The 17338-nt window shown below is 46.8% G+C and overlaps 1 protein-coding gene across 2 annotated transcripts in view; it reads right to left on the bottom strand.

Moving 5' to 3' along the window:
- LOC124622635 (transducin-like enhancer protein 4) overlaps positions 1 to 17338 on the bottom strand; it is a 461107-nt gene that overhangs the window by 208376 nt on the left and 235393 nt on the right. For both annotated transcript variants that reach the window (XM_047148412.1, XM_047148413.1), the window contains exon 6: positions 16214 to 16288. In XM_047148412.1, coding sequence (XP_047004368.1) covers positions 16214 to 16288 — 75 coding nt within the window. The remainder of the gene's footprint in view (positions 1 to 16213; positions 16289 to 17338) is intronic.

Here is a 17338-nt window from a genome sequence, read left to right as displayed (position 1 = left end):
GGGCATGGGGGAGAGGGAGAAGGTGGTAGGAGCTGCACGCTCTGGCCTGGGACGCGCCGAGCTGTTTGCCGCCCCGCCCCGCCCCGCCCCAGCCGTGCCCGTCAGCTGGCCTCCCCACACGGCGACCGAGTCGCCGTTTCCACAGCCGCAGACAGCCCGCACCACCACTCTCTCGTACCAGCCGGCTTCCCTGTGGACCTACCGTACTGGCAACAATGGCACGACGCCAAAGTTAAGCCCAGCTGCCATTATGTCACCACTTACAGCAACACCGAAGACATCGAGTAACTGCAGCTAGGTATAAATGCAATCGGCTTTCGTTCGACCGTAAATAATTCAGCTCACGCCGTACACACATGAAATGCAAATACATAATTTGTTATGGGGCCTAAACACACAAACTTTGTGATCGGAATGTAATTATAGTATTCAGCAATTAATTTCAATCAATAGTACAGGGTGGTTATAATTTTCTCTATCTGAGCACCCATAAAAAGCCAGTGATCGTGCGACAATGAAACTTTGTGGAAACATTTATAAGAAAATGCGAGAGAAGAAGGAAAACCCAATAACCCACTGGAAGAAAAACATTTTAATTGGACACGAGCGGGTAAGATGTGTTAACCGGGTATCATGTTTACGTCCCAGGCTACAAACGTTAGTCAAGGAGACGACCGTCGGCATCCACAACCGCCCGCAGCGCTTTTCGAACGGTGGACCACAGTACGTTCCGAAGTCGTGACACAGCCTGCGCACTGCTTCAAGCCACTCTGCGGCCAGCATTCTCAGCCGTGGCAACGTAACTTCTCGAACCATTTGTGCTGCAACTGGCCGTCGGCCCCTCCGAGGAGCCATTCTCAAATGGCCAGTTAATGCCGAGTTCTCCAGCACCGCTGCTGGAAGAAGACCTTTCCGTAACCCTTTAATGCTTCGATACTCGGGAAGAGCAGCAGCAGAGTTGCCCCTGTAAGTCCCGCTCACCTCGCTCGGACCCACCCTGACTGTGTGCAACTGCAGTGCACATTCGTGCTTGTATTTCAAACCTATGTCGGCGTACTGGCGTCTAACGGCAAGTCACGACACCCATCTTTACCAATAACGCAAATCCTGCAGCGCAAGGTCTGAACATCGCTCCTACGAAGTCCACACCGATTCAAGTAGCGGAAGTTTAGTACACCCACCTGTAATGCGGCATCACTCCGCACCGAATTTAACGCGCTCCCTATCGTCCGCCCCTCTTCCCTTTCAACTTTTTCTTCTTCACAATGATTCCCTGACCTCCGTCTTAGTTACACCGATCCTAGATCCCATGTTCCTACTCCACTCGCCCGACAAGATTCCACCCTGAAACGCCAATTCTCCTGGAGTTGTCGTATCTGACACAAACCACCGCTCAATCTCTTCTCTCCCAAATACTCCGTTATCGGTGCTAGTACCCATGTGAAACCATTTGAAAATGCTCAAATGACTTGTAAATATTTTGATTGCAGTTCAAGGACGGCATGTTGCATTTCTGTCGGTCAACCCCCATCCGTATCAACGGCTAGACAATGAAATGAAGTATAAAAAACACTGTAACACAGTGCATTCCGAAGGAACTCAGAACTAACAGGCAGGTTCAAAAATGGTTCAAATGGCTCTGAGCACTATGGGACTTAGCAGCTGAGGTCATCAGTCCCCTAGAACTTAGAACTACTTAAACCTAACTAACCTAAGGGCATCAGACACATCGATGCCCGAGGTAGGATTCGAACCTGCGACCGTAGCGGTCACGCGGTTCCAGACTGAAGCGCCTAGAACCGCTCGGCCACACCGGCCGGCTAACAGGCAGGGATTCGAGATCTCTAATGACGAAGGAGTGGAGTATACGGGTAAAAGGGAAAAAAAAAACATTACAGTTTAATGTCTCGTCCGCTACAACCTCTGATTCGGGAAGTATGAGGGAAGCCATCAAATGAATTGGCAATTGCAAATAAGGACTACTTTTAGCCGCAGAATGTAATGACGGCAATGAAAATTTGTGCCGGACGGGAACCCGGATATCCGGCTTTCGCGAGCGGTCGCCTCACCGTTTGGCTATAAGTCCACGTCTCACAGCCAGACCCCAGGCTACGGTGCGCCTACGACCTGTGCCCGTACATCCATTGTGTGTATTCCCGTGCAGGTCAGACGTTGCCCGGTATCGCCAGATAAATACCAAGTGCAGTGCGTTTGTTGTGCCGATTACGATGGAAAGTTCCTTTGGAGATACATGCATGTCCGAAAGAACTTTGTATCGTAATCAGAACGACACAGGCGCTGCAATATCGTATGAGGGAAGAAGTCGGCACGCCTCTTCGCAGAACCAAAGCGCAAGGCATGTGCCTTGGGCGATTCAGGAGACCGGCGGAAAAATTTAATCGTCCTCCCAAATTCGAGGCCTCCCACAGTATCGTTATGGGGTTATTTACTATCTAGATGGCAAAAAAAAAGGCGGTGGTTCCGGGTTATTTCGTCTCCGTTAATTAGTGGTTAGGGAAGTTTTTCTCGACCGTTTTATTGCATTTACAATTTTTAACTTGTACACGATTCACTGCCTTTCTGCGACACTACGAAAGAGATGGGAGGGAGCACATAATTAGGGCAAGCGGGAGAGAGCCGGACCGCGGCGTAGCGTTTCGGTCGCGTGTTTCGTCTTCAGCGCGATTGCGGCGCACACGTCTGGAGCGAGGGCGGACCGGCGCAGCCCCCACCCCCACACCGCCGGCGGCGGCCGCGCTGTTTGAACAGCAAACAGACGGAAGACAAGCAAGCAGCGAGCGTTTTAATGCACGCCAGCTCAACTCAAATATTGACTCTGGCCGGGCTGAGACCGCCGCCACTACACTAATAGCTGGCGAGCCGGCAAACACGCCAGCGCCTCCGCCCACGACCGGCCGGCTGGCCAAGAAAGCGCAACAGCCGCGGGGCGGTCCATAGCGGCGCAGGGGCCGGGCAAAGCGGCGAACAGCGGTTAAAGGAGGAAGGGCGGCAGAGCGGCAGCAGAAACAGGGAACTGCTACAGGGCAGACACTAGTCGACGGGGGGGGGGGGGGCAGGAAAAAACCAAACAGGAGAACCAACACGTGAAACAGAATTCCGCGACGCCAAAGGAGGTACTCGGAAGAAATAAGCATGAAACCACAAAGAACGAAACTCGTCTAGCTTGAGGGTGGAAATCAGATGGCGCTATGAGCGTAAGTATAATACAAGTGATATCAGATGCAGTAAATAGGTAAACTCATAAAAATGCATGGGTGCAACGACTTGTAGAGATATGAAATGTAGCGATCACGCCGGCCGCGGTGGTCTCGCGGTTCTAGGCGCGCAGTCCGGAACCGTGCGACTGCTGCGGTCGCAGGTTCGAATCCTGCCTCGGGCATGGATGTGTGTGTGCTGTCCTTAGGTTAGTTAGGTTTAAGTAGTTCTAAGTTCTAGGGGACTGATGACCACAGCAGTTGAGTCCCATAGTGCTCAGAGCCATTTGAACCATTTTTTTGTAACGATCACACGGGTTCAGTCGTAAGTAAAGCAGATAGCAGACTTAAGTTCCTCGGCAGAATACTAGGGAAACGCAGTCACTCTACAAGAGAGAGTTTATTCCAGACACTAGTGCGCGACCGGTTCCAGAATACTGCTCAAGTGTTTGTTACCTGCACCAAATAGGGCTAACGGAGGATATTGAAGTTGTGGTGCCGATAGCTACGATGACACGGCGCAGGTGCAAGTTGGTAGGTTGGCTCTACGACACCGACGACCACGCCCTCTAGCCGGCGCTGTGCAGATCTACGAGCTCCGCTCCAGATTCAGCCCATATGATTCCGAGAAGACGACCTAGCAATACTGTTTCTACTTCACAGGGGGCTAGCAATTACAGACTGTGTTACTTCAGTAACTTCAATGATAGTTCGTCCAACTACTAGTAGCTGTTAGATTTGATGGATGAACGGGTTGGCACATACGTGCTCATCTGCACGCGAAGTAAAGTAAAAGAGTTATAACCTAATTAGAATACCGAGCATTTCACCTTTTCCTGCTCCGAATCACTTCCTACATTCGGCCTAGCCTTCAGTTTACAGGAGCAGACCCAGCGCCGCCTTCCAGGCGGGATACAAAAGAAGTTGTAAAGAGAGGGGCAGCACGGAAGGTGACTGGTTTGTTGGACCGAAGGGAGTATGAGGAAGATGTTGAAAAAGTAAAACGGTAGACGCTTGAAGACACACGGAAAGCACCACGTGAAAATCTACTTAGGAAGCTTCTAGAGCACACTAAGAGATAAATCTAGGAATTTACTAGAACCACGTACGTAACTTTGCCATAGGGATCGCCAAAACGAGATTAGAGTAATCTTTGTGCGATCCATATGTGAATGGAACGACAGGAAGCCCTGATAATAACTGGTGCATCGGGATGTACACACTGCCTCGCACTTCACAGTGGTCTGCAGACTACAGACGTTCTGGGCTGAATGATGTGCCATACTGCAGGACCAGTTTGTTTCACATCTCCAAATAGGTGTACCACATATGAAGGGCTTATTTCAATAGTGGTACAAGTGCATTACCTGCACTTTTCTGCCTATAATGCTTCTGAAATTAATGAGCCAAACAGAAGCAAAGGCTCATCTGAAGCAAGAAGCCATATGCTTGAATATTCCTGTTATCTCAGCTGCAAATTTTTCAGCGCTCATTTAACTTTGCATAAGCTGATAACTTTCTTTAAACGTTCATCTCAACATAAACAAAAATGGACTTGTACCGGTATTGGAATAAGCCCTTCGTATCACACCCCGGCAAGAACAGCGATTTGTCAGAAATGCAATACGCGAGAAAACTCTACTTCAGGAATTAATTGTACAATGAAATAATTTAGAGTTCGTTTAATTTTCACGGAAGTATTGTCGGCCGTCAATTCAATTTTATTTTTCGTGCACGTTAGGTCACTTGAAGCATATTTTTCAGTCACGAAATAATGGTGGCGTTTATCGACTTTTGTCACTTTCCTTGTCCCTTAAAATTATGCAAATTTGGTACAAGCCAGTTTAGTAATTACACAGTGCGCTACATAGATAACGACTTACTGCAAGGAGCTGCAGAGCAACGCAGTATTCTAACAGGTTTTCGGTGGTTGTACACCGAAAGGTATCAGTACAGTCCACAATACTAGTGCGTAACTGAAAGGGAGGGAGACGGCCTGAGGTGTCAGAGTGTGTGTGATGTCGGCCGAGTATCCTCAGCGACGCAGCCTCGGCCACTTTTGGGTGCGGCGCACACGCCCGCCTCTGGCGAGGGAGGATCCGAGGCGACGGGGCGGCAAGCGAGACGGGAGCTGGCGAGCGGTGTCACGCCGAGTGTGTGTCGTCAGCCAGCGAGGGCGTTCACACCGCGGCGCAGCGGCCGGCCGCCGGGGGCAGGCAGAAGCGGGAACCCGGTGCCGGGGGCGGCGGGGGGCGGCGAGGGGGCGGGGCGCACGCGGCGGAACGCGAGGAAGCGGCGCCCGCCGGGGCCGGCCTGCATAAAACATGAGCACGGCCGACGCCTGCGCGCGCAGTCACCTGATGGGGCCGCCACACGTTCCAACTGCCAACACACTGACCCTCTGACGGCGCGGATTCACGTACTGTCGATCTTAGAAATACTGACGAGCAGTACTGGTGGACCTCAAAATATTCTGCAGTACACACTGAACGTATGAGGTCGAATGTTGACTGTTTGGCGATATTCTCCATTTAACGAATTAGAAACATCAGCTGTGTAGGGGACGTCGATAGAATCGACGGGGTGAGTTATAAATGCGTGTGTGAACGGGATTCGAACCCGGTAGCTCTAACACGCCTGTCACCGAGGACACGGCGGCTGCTGAGGGCCGTGCCCGGGATAAATCGGCGCTGCCGCGCTTGTTCCCTCGTCTCCGGCGGATTGGGGGTCAGCCGGCACGGTACCTCAGCGTGTTCCGTCAGAGGGTTGGCTCCTCTCTCTAATAAAGAAAACTGAGTGAACGGGTCAACGAAGAACCTAAACGGGTGTCACCAGGCTATAACAGTACCTCCACTAACAGTTAATTGGTTCAAAAATTATCACGTCGCGCACTCAAAGTATCATCTTTTTATTGCGCAACTAAATGGTCTTTAATGTGGCAGGTATTGCTGCTTCCATTGATTACAGTCACTGAAGAAAATTAACAATAATATCACTAATCTCGTATTTGCAATCCAACGACGATCTCTCTCTGGCTTTGGCTCGTAATTAGAATTGTTGTCTAGCCAGCACGACTGTCGCTGTCGGTGCGAGAGGCAGTCGGATGTTAATTGCGCCGACTTGAAGAACTTACGGAGACAATCTTTCAGGATTAATTTGACGATTTACGTTTTTCATTGCAATGTGCTTCATACTTTTTTAAACAAAGGTCACTCGAAAATAATTCTCCACACTCACTTTTCACAAAAATTCGCATGTATTAAACTTTTTATACTTTCGCATGTTCAAAACATTACTTCATCGTGCAATTTCGCAGCCGTCACTGCTCTTAATAAAACTCTCAACATTTTTCATTGTCCACAACTCAGATTCATTTTTTCATTTCCAACCCAAAGTCAAGACTCTTCATATCCGACACAAAAACTTGACTACTCTGTACGCTCCGCGCCAAAAGTCACAAACCACCATCTAAGATAACAATAAGTACAAAGATATTCACACTAGATATTATATCGATTTCAACATCTCAAAATATCGACGTATGAAACCAAGTTTGAATAGAGTGAAACACATGAGACATTACGTAGAAAAAAATATTCATTAATCTACGGTATCGAAAAATAGGGTTGGCGGTTGGTAATGGTTTCGCAAATAAAGAACAATTATAAGACGTCCGCCCCTAACAAATACCGCGAACAATATAGAACAAAATGAGATAAAAAAGGATTAGAGCAGCTGCCTAGTAAGCAGGAGATCCCGGTTCGAATCCCGGTCGGCCACACATTTTTCAACTCTTCCCGTTGATTCTATAAACATCCCGTACACAGCTGATAATTGTAATTCATTGCAATCTCATTCTTGACGGCTGTCACGATCCACCATGGTGAAAGAACACACCACGTACACATACATATTCTCCATTCAGATGTTGCAGAGCTACAGGAACCACGCCCGTGGCGTTACTACGCGCTGTTCAGTTTTTCCATTCGCCGTTGTGTATATCGTAGCTAATATTAAATTTTTAAGGATTCTTAAAAGAATGTTAATAGGTGTATGCAACGGTAATCATTGTATGTGTTACTTTAGGATAGTTAACGGAAGATTCTCTATAACATTGCTTACTTCGTTAATCTCAAAACATAGTATACATTGTTGCGTTACAGAGCAATGTTGAAAAAAAAAAAAAAAGCCCCCTCGCTTTTCGAAAAATATGCCCTATATCTGCAGTAACTAGTAAGAAGTCTGGAAAACGCGTATTAGTTTGACCAAATTATCAAATTGCGCAAAAAGTTTGACGTTTAATTTCCTGAACAGGTCCTTGCCAGAAAGATATAATTGCTGAATAAGTTTCCATAGAATTTTGCTAACTGTGCTTGCTGATATTACAGAACTAAACTTCGAGCATTAGAATGCCCTGTGTCTTCAGATGTGTCTAAGTTACTCCTAATCTCTAATCGAATGCGACTCTCATTAACATAATTCCCTTTTTTATTTTCATCTCGCATCAACACTAATAACTTGTCATAAGATGCGCAACTCATCGGAAAACAACACATAAAATATTTTGGTTCCGTAATTCTCATTTCAGTCAGTAAACTAACAGGTGATCAGTGGCTCCTTCTTTCAGCCAATCTCGGGCCCATTTCCTATTTTTGGTTGTTTTGTGTTGCTTGCAAGATATAGCCAATATAACTGCAGCACACGCTTTCTTCTGTACATTCGGCATCTTCGCGTTGCTGGCTGACAGTTTTTGTCAATATTACTGATGGTGTGATGACGCGTCAATATACTGATGGTTTCACAAACTAGTATTGTCAATACATATTGAATGTGTGCAGGGGCTCTACACCGTCGCGATTATACGACTCCCACCTAACAAGTGTAAGCAGAGCACCCATCGAACCAAGTCGTACTTGTCGCACTTGTAACGTAAGTCGTGAACAACACCGTCTACAAAACTTCAGCAGTCGCGCAGACGATGATTTCCTAAAAGGAAAGCCGGCCGCGGTGGCCGTGCGGCTCTAAGCACTTCAGTCCGGAACCGCGTGACTGCTACGGTCGCAGGTTCGAATCCTGCCTCGGGCACGGATGTGTGTGATGTCCTTAGGTTAGTTAGGTTTACGTAGTTCTAAGTTCTAGGGGACTGATGACCTCAGATGTTAAGTCCCACAGTGCTCAGAGCCATTTGAACCCAAAAAGGAAAACAAGGGTGTAACAGAACGTTAAGTGACGGCTTGTTGTTGCGACAAGATTTAGCGACTGAACATTATCATACCTCACAGCTTGCAGGCGCCATCTACCAAGAGCTGTGTGCACTAATGTTAAGGGCTTTTTTGCAGGGTGAATTAGTTACAAAGTATGGTGTGCATACACTTTATTCGACATGTCAACGTCAGTACAGATATTCGTATGTAGGTTATGACATGTTCGATATGCCTGCCGTCATTGGCGACGATGTGGCTCAGACGAATAGCGAAATTCTGCATGAGCCGCTGAAGTGTCGGAACATCGATGCTGTCGAAGGCCTCCTGAATGGCTGTTTATAGCTCAAAAATGGTTTTGGGGTTATTGCTCTACGCCTTGCCTTTCTTATAGCACCACAAAAAGGAGTCTCATGTGTACAGATCCGGAGAATATGACGGCCAATCGAGGCCTATGCCAGTGGCCTCTGGGTGCCCCAGAGACAGAATCCGATCCCCGAAGTGTTCCTCCAGGGCATGAAACACTCTCCTGCTTCGATGGTGTCGAATGACATCTTGCCGAAATCACGGTCACTTTGGATAATGGGGATGAAATCATCATCCAAAGCCTTCGGTAGTCACCGTGCCATCGAGGAATATCGCACCGATTATTCCGTGACTGGACATGCCACACCACACAGTCATACGTTGAGGGTGAAGCTACTTCTCGATCACGAAATGCAGATTCTCAGTCCCTCAAATGCGCCAATTCTGCTTATTGACGATAGCCCATATCATCATCATCATCATCATCATCATCAATTTTACGCCTGATGTCATACCTTCACAATCGGAAGGCAATATTTCCGATAAATACTTTTCACTAGTCCTTCTCCGGAGCTTAGAGCCACTTTCTGGACTGCCAGTGAAATTTCCTTGCAGGGAAGACTGGCATCGACCCGAAAATTGGCAGCCCCGAGGTGTGGGAAACTGGAGGCCGCGGTGGCGAGCGTACACCCTGGCACACCACACCCACTGCGGGCGCTCCCAACAGAACTGTCCGCCAGGGCTGCAAAGCGAAGCTTAGAACTTTTCACTTTATGCCACGGACTACAGAACGGACAAGCTTAACGCGACTTTTGTAAAAATAAGAAATAAAACTCTATCGCCCTAATTGCTCAACAGCACACTCGTAAAGCACGTTTTTTTTTCTTTGCTCGGCAACTCTCTGCAGAGAACCTCTTTACGAAGCCAGGGAAAGGCCAGTCACCTGGGTCGCTTTTCCGCTGCGGGAAACTGCTCGCCCCGCGGAGTGTTGTTTCATTTTGCGTTAATGGGATAACGGCAGCGCGAAAATGCGGCGTAAGATGCCGGAGAAGCGAACCCTTCCGACGGACGTAAATTAAAAAGCCGGCGTCGGGTGGAGGGCAGATACAAAAGAGAGCAGAGCGGCCATTGTCCGCAGACGGACAGCTGTCGTGGGAACTCGCGGCCGGCCGTCCTAATTGCTCTCCGCCGTGTTTTGTCCGGGACCGGCGTCTCCGCCATCTCGGCTACTCATTAATTTACTCATTAAAAATGGCCATTAAGTAAACCCGCTTTAATGACTCGCAGGTCACGCCCGGCGCTAAATTTATTGCTCGTAACGGCAGAAAAGGCTCGAGGCGCCAAATTGCTTGCGCAGTTTGTGGTCCCCCCACTTCATGGCGCGCTCTGCTCCCTGCTAGCCAAGTCACGCGACTGCCACCAACCTCGCAGATTCTCTCAAGGGATGCGACGGCGCTGTCACTGCTTCCAAAACGATGAAATGCAGAGCGTAAAGAGATTCGTGACGTGCTTTCACTCTCACTGAGGAGCAGTAATTAGCCTCATACTTGCTATCGGATGCCTGATTAAGAGAAGGAGACCTATCGATACAGCTACAATTATACCTATGACGTGCGGAGGAACAATTGTGGGAGTATATCAGTGTTATTTTCTTCTCTTCTTTTCCACTAACTGGGAGAACAGTTATCGGTATCGAGCTGTATAAACCAGAATTTCTCTAGATACGAAGTCGTCAACATTACGTCAGATATATGCTGCTTGATTCGCTGTGGAATGTTGACCTCCTAAATCTGGAGGGCGGTGCACATCGCATGTACCGATCGTCCCCCCCACCCCTCCTCCCTCTCTCTCTCTCTCTCTCTCTCTCTCTCTCTCTCTCTCTCTCTCTCTCTCTCTGTCTCTCTCGCTCCCGCATGTTGGAAGAACATTAACAGTACCGAATGACTGATCGAGCGAAACCTCGTGGGTGAGCCAACGGACTTGCCGCAGGGGTACCAGTTCCCGAAGTCAAGCGCTTGGCTGGCACTTGGATGGACCACCGCCCCGGTCTGCCGAGTGCCGTCGGCAAGTGGGGCTGCACTCAGCCCTGTGAGACCAATTGAAGAGCTACTTCACTGCGAAGTAGCGAGAACGACCGCAAGGGCGGTGTGCTGACCGCCTGCCCCTACGTATCACTGGATGTGATACGTAGGATGACACGGCGGCCGGTCGGTGCCGTTCGCTCGGAATTTTTTTTACTTCGTGGGTGAATTAAATATCTTTAGGTTTCTTCCAATATATCCTGCGTGGTATCTGTCACGGCTAGATTCGACGTTCCAGAAGATAAATTACGACTGTGTCCGAGTCCAGTGACCGCTCCCCAATTACGTAGTGAAACGATGATGGTATTTTCGTCTATTTAGAGCACTACATTACGTTTATTGATTCTGAAAATCAGATGGCAATCTTCGCACGAACCGTTGATCATATTCTTCTTGCGCACCAGAGTAACATTCCTACACACGTCTGTGTCGCACTTAACAGTTTCAGCGAGGGTCAAGCGGTTGTCGCTTCTGTTTCTAGATTTCCGGTGAAGGCGCCAGCTTTCTACAACTGTAACCGATAAAAAAAATCAGTTATTTTGTGAATAATCCTATCTAAAAAGCTTAATGTTTACTGCCCATCATCATATCTAACCTTAGAGCTTGTGAAACAAAGTCCACTCTCAATTTCAACAAGTTGCGAGAGAGATACGATGAAGTGGGCCGCAAATGACACCGAACTTTGTTCTAAGATCGGATGTGATGATGACTGACGTAGACAGAACATAACACTTTTCGTAGATAAATAAATATCCGATACAGACAGTATTATTACCCGAAGTTTGCATTTCATCGCGGACTCTTAATGGGAATTTACTTCGTGTAATAAAAACTTATCTTAAAATTACCTGCTTACTTATCTGTGGTAAATTGATAACGAATAAAAGTGTATCTTCTTTGTGATACGAACCTTCCGTGTGGAAATTTAAAATTAGCGTCGATGCCCAGTGAAGTAGAGGAATTCCTCAGGCCCGTTGCTATAAACGCAGCCCGCAGCTCGAGTGCTCCGTAATTTTTTTTTTGCATCGCTGTGCCGTACATTATTTGCAGGATGTGCTCTACAGATATACAGTCTAAGTGTTCTTAATGAAGTGGCAGGTGAGTGGCGATACAGGAAAAACCGCTGATACATTCTAAACCCACTTGTCGCGGCCCCTTATCAGACTCGAGTGCAACAACTTGCGACACCGGAATACGAAAGCTACTCCAGTTGTCAGATACGACAAACACTTGCAAAGCGTTCTTCTTTTTTCTCCCCCAAGGCCCGGTAAACAGCGTGCGTCTCGAGGGCGGCGGGGCCGGCCTTATCAGCCGCGCCGCAGTGTGGTGACGCGGGTCGCTTCACACCGCGGGCTGGGACCGCCTCACCTCACCTCACCTCATTACTGGGTCCCGCTGGCAGCCCGATAGCGCTCACACTTGCGCAACAGTGAGCCGGGCTGGCGTGCCCTGGGGCCTGCCTCCTCTTGCACAAACATCTGCCACCGTGCCTACTGTCCAATTACAACGCCACTCGGCCGCATGTGATCGCTGTTTTTTCGAAAGACAAACATCGAGGGTGCAAGCCGGGTTATCGGTCCTGTCGAGCTGATAGAATAAAAACATGAACGCGTCGCTAGACCACGTGATTTTGAGTACGAGGTTAGGAGATACTCAAAAGGCCCGCTTTTATACAGCATCTACTCACAGGGACGTGTACTGATAGAAAGTGAAATCTTACGAACAAGGGGACGCCACGACGTTGGGATCACGGATTTACTTCATACTTTGTACACCTTTAGTAGGCTATTTAAACAATAATGTTTAAGTAGCAAGGTGCACTACTCTGGCAAAAAATGGTTCAAATGGCTCTGAGCACTATGGGACTTAACATCTATGGTCATCAGTCCCCTACAACTTAGAACTACTTAAACCTAACTAACCTAAGGACATCACACAACACCCAGTCATCACGAGGCAGAGAAAATCCCTGACCCCGCCGGGAATCGAACCCGGGAACCCGGGCGCGGGAAGCGAGAACGCTACCGCACGAACTACTCTGGCAATTCCGAGAAAATAGCAAGATGAGTTTTATGCGTCTATTACGTAACTGATGTATCTATGCGTAGGTGCGGGATGGTAGAGTTCGTGGTGGTCAAGTGGTTACATTGGAGCTTTCGTAAGACGAACGTAGAACAGGCGGCGGTTCGACTCCCGCACAAACCTTTACTTTTGTAGCACAAGTGTGAATTCTGTGATACTCAAAAAACTTGTACCTACACTACTCGTCCTTGCCTCATTAGCTTCATCTTACGCTATGCGAGTTAACTGTCAAATAGAGTCTACCTGAGTGAGTGCAGGTCGAGGCGACGAGGTGCAAAGAAGTTCCCAGTACCTTACCAGATTGCATGCGTAAGGGAGTTCGTACATCACGACAGGCACACATTTTCATGAAAACTATACGCATTACTTCATTTACTTGCCGAGAGTTATTAATATGTTTGTTCTCACGATTAAATTTAATCAAAAATAGTAAGCAGTCAAATAATACGAAATTCACTACAACTTCATGCAAATACACGTGTTTCTTTATTATGTTACCTCCCAAATGTCATAAATTGAATAATATGACCAGTGATGAAAAAATGGATTAAAAAATTAAGGGTGAGCGGGAACAACTAACCACCCTACGAACAGATATATCTGTTACTTAATGAACGCGTAAAACTTCTCTTGCGATTTTCTCGGAATTGTCAGAGTAGTGCAGCTTACTATTTGCACGTTATGTTGTTTTAATGGCCTAGTAAAGGTGTGATCCCAACGTCGTGGTTTCCCCTTGTAAGTAACGGTGGTGCGTCGACTGATCAATTCAGAAGTAGTACCACAACTGCCTACTGGACTTCGTGCATGAGGGAAAAAAAAGTTGATCCGGGAAAGTACTTCATCGGGAAATCCAAGTCGCAGAACAAGCCATGCCCGAGTATGTAACAGAGTGAAACCTGAGTAGTTATGAAGGGAAGAATCGCACAGAGTGATTGAAATTACTCAAAACGTCTGTTTGTATACAGCAAGGAATAAACATTAAACTGAAAGTAATTCACTTGCCACTAAAGTTACGCTCTACCAAAACTACGGTTGGTAGTTTATACCTATACATAAAAAATGACGAAGTAAATGCAGGATTACCTGTACTACTGCTAGTATTTGCAGGAAGAAAAAAAAAAACGCAAACGCCTTCTCTTTGTTCTTTGTTTTACACGTAATCAGAACCTCACATCGTCCAGTGTTAGTCCATTGCGCATTTCATATTTTTGCCAGTATAAATTGCATTTTGTGGGTAATAAAAATTAGTTGATAGCGTAGCTTCTCCGTTTTTATGCAACGAAAGCTACTACTTTTGCTGCAACTAGCACGGTTTACACCTAGAAACCTAAAACAGTGGAACGTCCTTCATCAGGATCAAAGGCGAAAGTTTACCGTTATTATCAATAAGTGTCAAGTTGTTTATGAATAACACAAACATGTTTTATATAAGCTCGATGAAGTATCTAAGCTGTGTTTGCTAAGTTTTTGTTTTGCTTTTTTATATAATTTTACTTTTTTAGGGATTGCGTTTCCTAACAGAATATGATAAATCTGTATTATTTTATATTTTTATTACAACATCCCTATGTTTCACGTTACAAATCAGTTTTAAAATGAAACCTGAACTAAACATTGATAATTTCAATTTTGCTATAAATAATGTTTATTTTACAGTGACAGACAGGAGGATTAGTATTTGCAACAGTTATGTTCCATAAGTTACGCGGCCCTTTATACAAGGTGTTTCACAATTCACATGACACACTTCCAGAGGGGACTTGGTAGATCAAGTTTTACGTAGGAATTCATGTCCGGAAAAGTCTTCCAACTACGTTACACACCGGTACGGTACTTTCAGGGATGATGGACTGGAATAAATCTGAATGAGTCGAATGTTATAAGCGAAAACCGTTCCGGTAACTCTCACAGTGGAATACGTGTACTGGTAGGCAACCCTCAGAGGTGGTAGAATGGACCAAAGCAAGGGAAAAATGTCCAATAAACATGGACTCTAAGATGGCATACCTTAAGCGCTACGGGCATTTGTTTAATAGAGGAGATGTGTTTCACAGAAGCAGAGATGGACAAATGCTCGCAGCAGTTTAGTGCCCGTGTTTGCTGAACTTTTTTCCTTGTTTTGGTCCATACTACCATCTCTGAAAGTTGCCTACCCTACAGTTTTAGCAAGAACAGTACCAGTACCTGTATTATACAGTCAGGGGTATCAGAACGACTTTCGGTTACAACATTCAACTCGAGTGTTTCCAGTAAAGGGACCCCTCTACCCCCTCTCCATCACCTCAGACAGTTTGTATCACCACCACGTGATCACCCTGTCTGTATACATGCATACATTTACAGGGGCCAGCGCCTGTAACTTCGACGCTGTGCAGGGTCGTTGGATGACTATTTCCGGACATGGATTCCTATGTAAAACTTGATCTAGTAAGTCCTCTCCACAAAAGTGCGAAATACCCTGCACATCCTCGGTCGGTTTCTAGAAGGTTCACCGCTTCCGGTTTCTAGGGGAATCTAACACGACACTGATCGCGTGCGCGTACACACCAAACGTTACTATCTCAAATGACCGAGGCTACTAGGAAAACTAGCGTAATCTACTCTTACTTATGACAGTCTACAGTAGCCTACGGTAGTTTCACAGCTCTACTTGCTATGCAACCAACAGTCGTACGGCTGCCACGCGGTATGGAACCGATCCACAACAAATCGCGACAAGTTCACAATGTTTTCTCTTACGGACGATCCTCTCGGATTATAAGCTACGTACTGTTTGAACATGAAATTCAAAAACATGCCGTGGATGTATTCTAAATGTGGAACTGCTTATCCGTGTAGATTCATTTACCACTACACACGCCTCACAATCCCAGCTAGCAATGTATCCACGAACCTATAACAATAAATGAAGACCAAAATACCTTGACTGACAATAGTACACTGTATACAACATTATAACCATAGGTTTCGCTAATGTTAACTAGTCCATTTATGACTGAATATGGAAGAAACTGGAATAAAATACGAAAAGTACAGTGCTCAAGTGCGTCTTATATGAGGTATAAATGTTAATTATTACAATTATTTGGGAAATAATAGCAGTGAAATTAAAATAAAATACATCTAAACATTTCAGCAACAATCAGTTTTTCAAAGGGATTTACTGTTAATGTTTTTTGTTTGTTTGCGAAGAGAGGTGTTAGAAGAAAATAAGGAATCACGTTCAAGAGAAGTGACGCCTGAAGTGCGTGGACACACAGAGACACACACAGAGAGAGTGAGGGGGGGGGGGGGGTGTATCCTAGTGTGAAAGACGGACTCGACTCACCCCTACGACGGCGTTCAGTTCAGTCATGGTGACCTGCTTAGCTCGCTCCACCGCCGTCGCCACCTGTTGTTGATGCTGCAACACAAAACCACAAAATATCACCATCTCTAGTCTTCTCAGCGTAAAAAGTAATCTCAAAGTAGGTCCCGTAAATCTCTAGACAAAATAACTGCAGTGCAGGAGGAGGAAAGGTGGGGGATGCTGGATTCCGATCATCAAAATAAGGCAAATTACTTCTATTAATATAGACGGATAAAAAAATCGCAACACCAAAAATTAATACAGATTACTGAAATTTGGGGAGTACATTTGTCAGGTAACCTATTTACGTGATTAACACTGCAAGATCACAGATTAATGTAAGAGCGAGGGAAACCACTGCAAATGTGAAATGCTTATACATCAGAATGTTGAATGTAAGCTCACAAACGTGCATGCATTGTGTCAGAGTTCGGTGCCTGTTACTCTCGGTCGGTCGATATAGGGACGGTTAACGCTGGTTGTGGATGACGCTGCAGTTGTCCGCCCGATTGGACACAGATCTGGTGATCGAGCAGGTCAACGCAACATACCGACACACCGTGCAGCACGATCGGTTACAACAGCGCTATGTGGACGAGCATTATCCTGTCGGAAAACACCCTCTGGCATACTGTTCACGAATGGCAGCACAACCAGTCATAACAACAGACTGAGGTTGCGTGGGATTACCTCCAGAGGGCTCCCGCTGTCCTATGAAATCGCACCCCAGGCCGTAACTCCAGCTGTAGATCAAGTGTGTGTGGTACAGAGACAAGATAGCTGCAGGCTTTCAACTGACCTCCCCCTAATGAACACACGGCAATCACTGGCACCGAGGCCGAACCCAGGTTTCATATAAAAAACCAGCAGACCTCCATACTGCCGTCCAATGAGCTCTGGCTTGACAGCACTTAAGTCGCAAATGGCGGTGGTCTGGGGTCGGTGCAATGCACGCTACGGGGCGTACGGCACGGAGCTGTCCTCCAAGTAGCCGATTTGTTCGACGCGTCACTGAGACGGAGTCGTGCAGCCGAACACGGTGGTCCTGTGCCTCTCTGGTGTCAAGTGGCCCTCCAGAGCCCGGTATTGTTGCCACCGTACATG

This window comes from Schistocerca americana, chromosome 7 (assembly GCF_021461395.2).
Source record: "Schistocerca americana isolate TAMUIC-IGC-003095 chromosome 7, iqSchAmer2.1, whole genome shotgun sequence".
Lineage (NCBI taxonomy): Eukaryota > Metazoa > Arthropoda > Insecta > Orthoptera > Acrididae > Schistocerca > Schistocerca americana.
The sequence above is the reverse complement of the archived record's forward strand: the minus strand, read 5'-3'. Positions and strand labels throughout refer to the sequence as shown.